This window comes from Diadema setosum, chromosome 9 (genome assembly GCF_964275005.1).
Source record: "Diadema setosum chromosome 9, eeDiaSeto1, whole genome shotgun sequence".
NCBI lineage: Eukaryota > Metazoa > Echinodermata > Echinoidea > Diadematoida > Diadematidae > Diadema > Diadema setosum.
Window position 1 is genome coordinate 21,463,345 of NC_092693.1, and position 10,895 is coordinate 21,474,239.

The following is a 10,895-nucleotide window of genomic DNA, read 5'->3' on the forward strand; positions in this document are numbered from 1 at the left end:
GGCCATGGGGTCAAAGGTCAAGTAAAATTGCTAACGTTTCATTATTTTTCTCCCATGTTTTCAAAATGGCTCAAAGTATTTTTAAGAAAATGAGTGTATGTAATATGAATATGGCCAGATAGTGACTGTTTGGAGTAAGTTGTGGGCCATGGGGTAAAAGGTTAAAGGTCAGGGGTAAAAGGAAATTTGGTTCAAGGGATATAATTCAATTACTTCTTGCAATCATCAGCCTCATGTGAAACAGTAAAGTTGTCTCACACTGTCAAGATGTACTGTAGACATGGGAGAATAATGAAGTGCAGTGGAGTCATACCAGTTGCCATGAACAACATTCTAGATCTTGCTTGCTTTGGTTGACCTACAAATGATTATTTTAGTGACAGCAACGGGCAATAGTAACTTATGCTTGAATAAAATGATGTTATCGTCTTGAGGTTTTATGTTTAATTTCTAGCAATAAAGTCGTCTTCTTCTTTGATATTTTTTTTTCAATGAAAGGGATGGACCTGAGAAAGCTAACCTTGCCAGTGACAATTGCCTTGCTATTGATCTGTCTGCGATGTGGTTACGTAACGTCATGCTCGGAGACTGAGGTCTCGCTGAGTAACGATGGCCAGCTATACGTAATCTCGTCTCCATTCTTCCCTGACGCGTACCCGTCCGACCTCGACTGCAATTACCACATGGTTGCTCCAGAAGGTGAGAGAAATCGTTCCAACGTGAGGGACGTGTTTTTCTTTTTATCTGTTTTTTTAATGTGTACCAACAAAGAGATTGATTCGCTCGCCAGTTTCATCAACTCTGTCTGGAAAGAACACAAGCTTGCCATGAAATTTAACATAACAACGTATAATCTTAGTATTACAGCGCGTACATGTTTGCATAACCGTCTGTGTGTGCAGGCAAACCTTGTTTATTGGACTTTACTAATCATTCGCACAGAATTCGATGATACTGACGATAATTCACGCAATTTATAGCCTCTTTTTGGCTGTTGTGTATCACTTCTGTTTGACCAGAATAAACCAATGTCTATTTAACTGTCTATTGATAATAATGAGAAACTCACTTTCAGTTAAAATTGTGATAGCACCGAAAATGGTTACGATGGAGGAAATGTCAAAGATTATTCTAACATATCAAGAAGAGGAGAAAAAGAGGGAAGCGGAACAGGAAGAAATAAAGAATGGTTGGTGAGGATATTCCTTCTGCAAAACACCATGCAAAATCTGACTGGAGTGCAAGAAAGAACCGTTTTGAAATAGTCTACAAACTGTAATCAAATGTGATATCAACATTATAATAATTAACTTAAAAAACATTATACTTATTTCTGTCTGTTCAAGAATGCCATGCAATCATATCTAATGCGAAAGAAGGGTAATGACAGAAAGTTCTACATTGGATGGTTTTCAGTTGTTGTTATGTTCATCATTTAGTTTACGCTTAATTGTATTCCATGAAATTACTGTCAGTTTCTACATTAATCACCCTCAATAAATTCGTTGCGTTTAGCCAATCCATGCAAAGAACATATTCCTCAAACCTGGTGACAATCCGTATAATCTGAATCTTCAAAAAAAAAGTTTCCAGGATTCACTCTGTTTTTAATCCGACAATCGGAACTTAGAACCTCGCTGCTTTCAATAAATTAGATCAATAATGCTTTAAACATAGTTTACTGACATCCTTCATAATGTGTAAGTTTTGGACGGTTAATGCTCAGGTATAGAATCACGATATATGGAACAATATTCACTTTCTGCTCTCTCCCTCTCTCTCTCTATCTCTCTCTCTCTCTCTCGCAGGTCGACGAGTCCGACTCTACTTCACCTTCTTCCACCTCGAGAACGCAAACGATCTCGAGCTCTGCATCTTCGACTACCTGGCCGTCTACGACGGCGGCTCCGGCGGCGACGCGAGTTTTGGCAAGTTCTGCGGGCGGGACGACCCGCCGACGCTCGTGAGCACGGGACGGGAGATGTACATCGTCTTCCACACCGACTCGTCGATCGAGCAGAGCGGATTTAGGGCGGAGATCACGGATGTGGATCAGAATTATGTCGGTAAGTTTAGTCCTTACAGAGGTTATCACTGAATCATCTCAGGCAGTTGGCCCATGCAAGGCTTGCACTACAATGAATTATTATGAGGAAATGTTATATATATATATACATAACGAAGAATCAAGAAATAAACTAGTAATGCATTATTTCGCCAATAAGAAGGTATATATATATATATATATATATATATACATATACATAAAATGGTATTCATTTATTATCCACGTGTTGGAATAAGAGCATGAAGACGATGAAGACAAACAAGTTGACATAATGCATTAGATTCCAACTTCATTTATTTGTAAACCAAATTTTCGACCCTTGCACGGATCTTCCTCACTGTTTGGCAGTGATTTGTTGTAATATTATTGCTGTATTTGAAAAAATGTGATATTGGAAAAAGAATCAAATAGCTTGATTTGAATTGAGTATTGTCATACTCCCTATGTAGGATGGGATGGGAAGGAACTATCGCGTAGGCTTGTTTACGAACTTTCCTTGTTGATGTGCAACCCTGTATAAGATTTGAAATTATTACGTGCAAAGAAAAATTACGGGCAGATACTAAAACAATATAGACAGAAAGATAGATAGATTGAGGGAGAGAGAGAGGACTGAGGAGGGTGGGAGAGAGGAGCTTTACACTTTCGTTAGCAGTAGTTATAAAGATGTGTGTTTACGTTTGCCATCTCAACAAGTCTCGTCTGCTCTTTGTAATGTAATGTAATGAACCTCTTCAGAGGATCATCTCGTACCAGCTCTTGCGAATCACTGCTTTTGTAGCTCGTGGGGAAGCAATCGCGCGCTTAAGGGTATTATGGTACCAGTAATCAGATATCTGCTGAATACATACACATTTGTATACTAGTAGTCCATCTTGAACGTACAGAGACCCGCCTTCTTTTAACTGAAAGGGCAGAGAGTGCCGTTTGAAACACACAGTACGATAATATAACAATTTCTTTTAGATTTGACACACGGAGTATTAAGTACCTTGAAGCTGTTTGTTTCTTTACAGCGATCTATCGCCAATCTGTATTCCCCAACTAGATGTCCTGTCTGGTTTTTAAAGCCTTCTCGTTGATTGTTGTAACACACATGATAACCGACTGCAGAGAAGCATGAGTTGATTCTATAAATGACATGATTGCTGGTAGATAAACCTGCCATCTTTGATGCGATCTTTTGAACACAATTACACAACTTAGAGTTAAAAATTTTCACGCGTAGTTGACATTGCAGCTTTAACTTTCCACTCTGTTTCTCGACATGGACTACTAAATGGGGGGGGGGGGGGGGGGGAGGGGGTATCCCCTTTACCCAAAGAAAACAGTGATTTGGACCCCCCCCCCCGCTTTGACCTGTTGCCCCCTGCACCCAAATAATATGATAATAATGAGAACATCACCGTTACTGCTCATAGTCATCCATTGCAACATCAGTACTAGTATGAAAAGCCCTGGTAATAGTGTCCATTTTGTTAGTTTGACTTCATTGGAAATCAAATCTGTAATACCAGTATACAATGAAACAAAATACAATATCTTCGTGTTTTCTTGCTTATATTTTCCCCCAGAATTATGTATATTCATAATTACCAATCATTTCTATTTGCAATCAACTTTTGTGAATGTCCCGTTTGTTTATACGCAGAGCCTGTACCTACCCCGGCCCTTGGGTCATGCTATCAAACATACACGGAGGAATATGGAGTTTTCTACTCACCCGGATTTCCAGATTACTATGGTAACGGCGAGGAGTGTCTCTACGTCATCACCAGTAGCAAAGTGGACAACACAATACTGGTATGTGCAACAATAAAAAAAAACAGAACAAACAAAACAACAACAACAACAACAACAACAACAACGACAATAACAACAGAACCAAAACCGATAGTGTCGCCTGCTATCGTGATAAAGCTCGTCAAAAGTAAGCCCCTGACCCACTCTTTTGCAAGTTAAGATCTCCATTTGAATACTCTTCGACGATTATTCTTTTGTTCTTTTTATCTTTATACTGCAGCTGCGTTTTCCGTCATTTGACCTCGAGCCGTCGTACAACTGCGTCTACGACTACGTGGAGGTGCGTGACGGACCCACAGAGGCAAGCGCCCTCATTGACCGATACTGCGGCTCGAGCTCAACTCTTTCGGAGAACGCGGTACGTACTATTACCTGTATCAGTGCAGTGGTAATGAGGTTCAACGGAAATTTTCATTTAAGTGAGAAAAAGATTGTTTCAAAGAGTTCAACAGAGATTTTCATTAACGTGAGCAAAGACTGTTTAAAGGGGTTCAACAGAGATTTCCATTTATCACCGGTTTACGTGAGAAAAGACTGTTTAAAAAACACACCTTGTAGAAGAAGGCAATCTAGGTAGCATACCTTTGATATAATTATGTGTATTTCTCGTCGCACTAACTCTAACATCTTGGAAATCCTTGTTCTTTTTGCCATGCACTCCTTGCTGTCAGATGAAATTATGAAATGTACTTTGTTCATCCCCCTCATCATGTTGACCTTACCTCGTCATAAATGGCATACCGACATAGACGTCGTATACTAAGGACACATCTGTCAAGAAAGTCGGTCTGATGCTTCTAGAAGACACCGCAAGCCAACGAAAACCAGAACTTCTAGTAATACCCTGTCATCAGGGAAACTAGGGAAAGGCAGATATCTGAAGAGCTAGATAAAGGGGGGGGGGGGGGGAAAGAAAGAATGAGAATAATTCATGTCACATTTTCACTCTCCTTCATGCTGTTTTAGATCGAGTCCACTGGGCAGTCGTTGTTCGTTCGGTTCCGATCCGACTCGTCGAGCGTGTTCAAAGGCTTCTATGCCGAATACGCCGACTCGGACACCGGACTACCTGACCCAAGCACTGACGAGGAGGGTGCTAACCAGTTCTCCGGTGAGTGCTCTTAAAGCTGTGCAACTATTGTAGTACTTTTTAGTATCGTTCTTATAAGTGATAACCGCTCGGATTCAATGAATTCAACAAAGACTCTGTCATGTAATGACAAAAGCATTTTGTAATGCGTATACCATATCACCTTATGTGCGCACCAGCGATTACTGTGTATTAAAGGCACACGAACCCGGGATGCGAGAGGGCGATAATGGATGACAATGGTCGCCGCCATCTTTATTACGAAGATCGGCGATATAGAGCCAGTTAATTGTCAATCAATGTAAAACGCGGTGAGTAGTGCTTATACGCTTTCATCGTACATAGTATAATCATAAAGTATGGCGCGTTCATGTTTGACTGGACCGATTACCGGTATATCGATCTCATGTAGATTGAGATCTAGTCTTACACCTTCGCAACAAGCTGTCGATGATATACCTACCTGTTGGGCCTACACATATCTACATTCAAGTTTCAGCTGCTATATCTGTATGTATTAGGCGGACCCAGCCAGGAACAACGACCAAATCAAGAAACGAAATGAGATTTACGTTACTTCGACCATTTTCGGCATGTCATACGAATCGCTTTTATTCTGACATTCGGAACATGGTAGATGCGTGAGCGGTGTGGGTCCACAGCAGAGCCCTCTTAAAACGTGGGCCCCCCTTTTTTTTTTGAGGGGGGGGGGGGTGGGCTGTATTTCTGAATATCTTGGAAATAAACATGATTACCAAACGTTTATCCGATTTGAATGCTGTTAAAAATATATAGTAGCCTATGGTCATTTAGTACATATGTGATTCTGTGCTCTTTTTCTGCATCGCAGTGTGCGACCTGTCACACGCCGTGCTAACGGAGCGAGGTGGGACCATCGTATCCCACCCGTCCTATCCGGACGGGAACTATGAGAACTCGCAGTACTGCACCGTGACCATCATCGCATCCCGAGCACACGAGAAGATCTACTTCGACCTGATCGAGACGGACATGCCTCCTGGTAAGCGAGACATACTTCCCGGTAAGCCCGACATGCCTCCCGATAAGCCAGGCATGCCCTGCGGTAAGCCCGGCATGCCTCGCGGTAAGCCCGGCATGCCTCGCGGTTAACCCGGCATGCCTCCGGGTAAGCCCGACATGCTTCCCGGTTAGCCCGACATGCCTTCCGGTAAGCCCGGCATGCCTCTCGGTAAGCCCGGCAAGCCTCCCGGTAAGCCCGGCATGCCTCTCGGTAAGCCCGGCAAGCTGAGTGAACGTTTGTGCTTCTTGCAGGTGGCTTCCATTGAAGCACAGATCGTTCAACATTTCCAACCATTATTGGTGTACTCGAGTCTTCCACCTAAATGCTCATTTCAAATTTCCAGTGAGTGTCACATTGCAAGGAAGCAGAAAGGGGGAAAAATAATAAGGAATTCAGGTTCATGTAAAATGCTAGCAATCACTGTTGGCCCTTTTGAGCAAAGACGTAAAAAGACATTTTGGAGTTATTCAACATCATAACCGCGACTCAAAATCAGTCATATCGGATTTTCATTGGTTGCAAGCCAACCATTTTGGAGGTATTTATTGATATAGAGGGGAAAGAAAGAGAAGGGAATCGAGATAGGGAAAGAAAGGGGAGGGGGGGGGGTAGAAATCAGGTAGTCCCATTGTTCTCCATGATTAAACTTATTCTTGTACTCATTCCGACAGCCGCCGACTGCGGTGCAAGTGGGGACTATGTGCAACTGCTGGACGGAGACAACGGTGTGCAGTCATCCCAGACCCTGGGCTACTTCTGCGGAGACGCTGTGGGGCGCTATTCAACCCAGAATTCTTTCGGCGTCGTTCGGTTCATATCGGATAGTGTGCCGAACTCGGCGCTGAGCGGGTTCAAGCTGGTTTACGCCATCTATTACGTAGGTGAGGGACGATTCTCCAGAAAAAAAAAAATCAAAGTTATTCTCAAGGAACGAGAGTTTGGTTTGGAAACGCGAGTTTGCCATGAAAGACATGGACGCGATGTCGTATTCAGTGTTGTTACCACTTTGTTTCTGATGTTCGGGTCTATATGGTTGTACTTATATTACGCATTTGCTACAACTGCAGTCGCTCTTGCTCCGTCACGTCATTTCCTAGGTGTGGTGGTGGTGTGGAGGGGGTGTCATGCCCATTTTTCCGTCATTGGTTTTCTGTGAAAGGGAATTGAGTTTTCAAAACTCTTTCTTGTCATTGGTCAGTTAGGATGATGTTAAAAAAGATCACAAAATACGACACACGCTAATTAATTTGAACTGTTATGATAATGACTCTCCAAAAAGGTTCCCCAAAACAAGGCGTATCAGTAAATTGTCTTTCATTGCTTTCACGCAGTACAAATTTTCTGACCCGAATTCTAGCTTAATCGACTATTGCAGGCTACAAATCCATTCTTCTTCTCATACTCGATCCCCTCCACGATTATTTGCAAATGCAGAACAAAAGATCTTTCGTCAAAGATGAATTATTTTCTTCCAACTTTCCTCCTTGCATCAGATGTTTTTGGCAACTTAACGGAATTTCAAGCTTATCTTAAAAAAAATCAAAGGGAGCAGACATTGGAGGTGACAGGACTACAGTATGGTACATTTTAGGGCGTTTTATGGCATTTTTCAGATCAGTACGGGTGTGACGAAGGCGACTGGCATTGTGACAACGACCGGTGCGTCGACGAAGGGCTGGTGTGTGACGGCTACGACCACTGTGGCGACAACTCCGACGAGGAGCGGGGATGCCGTGAGTGACCGCGACAATTTGTTGACTCCTCTTTCTATTCTCCATCCCCATTTTTTTTTTAAAGGACCTCTGTGTATTAGTTACTGCCATTATAGTCGCATTCACACGTGCGATCCAAATCTCGAGATTTGTATCCCCTAATTCTTGTACGTGTGAATCATTATGATGACTTCATATTTATTTTCTCTCTGAATTAACGTCAAAGATGTCGTGAAACATTATTAGTAAACATAAAACACAACCTGTGCGTGTGTGTGTGTATTTACAACCTCTTTGTTATGTTTACCGTGGTGCCATTTTGAGTTTCTCCTGGCCTACCTCCATATCGAATTGTTTGCCGATATTCCTTTCGTTACAACAGTGTTAGCACTGTGGGGCAGTAAATGAGGCTCTGTGCTATAAACAGATTCTGGACACTGCCTTTTCAGAGGTGCAACATAGCACTTGACATCCAAGCGGGTTATATATTTTGCAAAAGATTATATTTTCCTCAATGCGCTGAGCTGAGCGAAAATGATACATATTGTCTCGAGGGGAAAATACACCTCCTTAGGGACTGCCAAGTGTTATGTATTATATATATCAATAATATATATGGTCAACAAGAATAAACATCTTTTCACTTGAGCCCCGTCGGCAACCAATCAAATTTTTGAAATTATATTCCGTGATGTGACATCACTATTCACAATATACCGATTTCGAGCCTCGCTGCAATAGTCACGTGATTGTATTATGGCCAATTGCCGACTAGTATTTCTGTAGACCATTTGAGTATAGACTATATTACGGAGGATATAGTATATCCTGGGTTCTTTAAGTAAGATATTTCAACCCCGACACCCCTCTCTACCCAAATAAGAAAACGGTTATCCGTTTGGCCATGTTATCCATATATATGGTACTGAAGAAGAAAGGACAGTGCAAAGACTAAAATCATCACTAGCACACGATTTCTGTTTCTTTCTGGTCTCAACGCAGGACGATCGTCAGGAAATACTTGGAAAATAGCCGTGGGTGTTAGCGCAGCAATAATCGCCGTGGGGATAGCGGCTTTCTGTATCCTGTACAAGATGTCGAACCGCAAACCGATCCCACAAGGCTTTGGAGAGTCCTCTTCATCCCTGTCGATGTCAAGGTTTGCAGTTATCGCAGTACATCATGGGAGTTATTATCTTTTCCCCGCCTTTTCAATTGTGTGTCGAGAAAGCGGGAGGAGCTGATGTATATATATAAATAATATAATGTATTAAACTCAAACCACAAGGGGGGGGGGGGGTCACAACATACATATATCTTACAAAATGAAATTGAAAGAGTTTTTCGACCTGGAGCTCTTCCAGAAGGCATGGATAATCAATCATTTTGCTATCATATCTCGGTATCAAATCAAGTTCATGTGTACTTTTCATAAACAATGAAGATTTTGGTTATTACTTTTATTTTTTTCTTTGTATCGTTCTACTCAGGGGAAATCACAATCTACTGTATGTATAGTGTTCATCTGAAGAGGACTGCACGTGGAATCAAGAAATACTTCAAAAAATATATTCTGATTTTCTTCACGCTTTCGCTTAGTGTTCCATTCTTCTTCTTTTATTTTTCATTCACTTAAACCACACAAATGTGGAAGAAAATTTCCCCTGTAAGTTGCATACAAGTTCTTGAAAGAACAATACGAGCAAAGAAGTTAGGGAAAATGTTGAGCAAACGAAAAGTTTAGGCGTGCATGGTATGTCTGAAAAGGTTTGTATTATACTTGCATTTTTTGAGGGGGGGGGGGAGTAATGAGTAATTAACTTGTAAACCCAATTCTCTACTCAGAAGGATGCAAAATAGATAAAGCGTTCTCTCAGCCCACTTAGCACTATAAAATTCAGAATCTTTGCCAAAACTGGTGATCATGTTCAGCTCAGAAACAAATCTGTTGACATGAAAATATCGAAGTGTTAAGACATTGATCAGGCCTGTTTGTTCTTTGTTAGTGATTGACCTTTACTTTGTTGTGTACAAAATAATGTAGCCCTGATGGTGTATTTCAATTTCAATTTCATTTTGCAGAAACAATAGAGTGTCAGATTCACCCCGTGAAAGAGGCCTAGTCAATTATACGGTAAGCGGCAGGATTGGGGGAGAGCTCGACAGCCCTCCGCAGTACGCCTCCGTCTACGACCACCGATCACCGGAATCTACGCCGTCAGCCCCGCCTAATTGGGGCACGTCATCAACATCGCCTCCGTCGTACCTCGAGCTCGGGAGCGGCGGACAATTCCACAGCATCACCGGCTTGTCGGCACCCAAGGGGCAGAGACTCGAACCCATTTCAAGAGGTCCGTCATCGCCGCGGACATCGACGTCGACAACGACGACATCGACTGGGGCTGGGATTGACATGAACGCGTTACCAACGGGGAGGGCAAACGCCTTGCCGCCAATTAAACGTGGCGGCAATGCGGATACATGATGACGAAATCATCGCTTAAAGATGTCTACAAGGACGGCAGCCGATATTGGAAGATACCGGCAGTGACAATCATTGATTTAACTAGCCCCTAATATGCCAAAATTTAACATTGACGATATGACATGAGAAGACGATACGGGATGTGTTCATTTTATTTGACAAGTAGACGAAAATAAATGTATCATAAGGTCTGCGCTTATTAATCATATCATGGCTGAAAGCCAACTTTTATTGTACAGTGTTGTAAATACCCGAGATGTAAAATGTACATATCATAGTGTTTGAGACAATAAACGTGACGAAGAAATTTTGAACATCAGCCATGTCGTTCTTCGCTCATTTCATATTGCAAGTACTGTAGCAAACTCTTTTTCAGTTGTACAGATTGATGCATGTATAAGCAGATAGCAGATATACCTAACAACATTAAAGCTAGTATCTCACCAACGGAGACGTCTCCGCGACGTCTCCAACTTATCAGTCGCAGCAGTCGCGGAGACGTCTCCAACACAAAAATGTCTTGCGGTCTCACCAAGGAGACGTCTCTGAGACGAGTTATGGCAGGTGTCAAAAAATTTCAAATGGGTATTATGAGGGAGCCGTTGCAGGATCACCTGACTTGATCTAGGCAGGATGTCAGCACGCAGATGGGTCACGTGGTTTCTAAAGTAGGTCAAACAACGTCAAATAGAGTC

The 10,895-nt window shown here is 42.2% G+C and overlaps 1 protein-coding gene across 1 annotated transcript; it reads left to right on the plus strand.

Annotated features, from left to right (window-relative positions):
- The first annotated feature begins 500 nt into the window (after window positions 1-500).
- On the plus strand, window positions 501-10,448 carry LOC140233233 (neuropilin and tolloid-like protein 2). The gene is made up of 10 exons (XM_072313344.1): window positions 501-699; window positions 1,809-2,066; window positions 3,720-3,871; window positions 4,092-4,229; window positions 4,838-4,982; window positions 5,812-5,982; window positions 6,675-6,884; window positions 7,617-7,736; window positions 8,718-8,874; window positions 9,798-10,448. Exons 1-10 carry the CDS (start codon window positions 501-503, stop codon window positions 10,198-10,200), a joined length of 1,953 nt encoding a protein of 650 aa, XP_072169445.1. The 3' UTR covers window positions 10,201-10,448.
- Window positions 10,449-10,895: the final 447 nt, after the last annotated feature.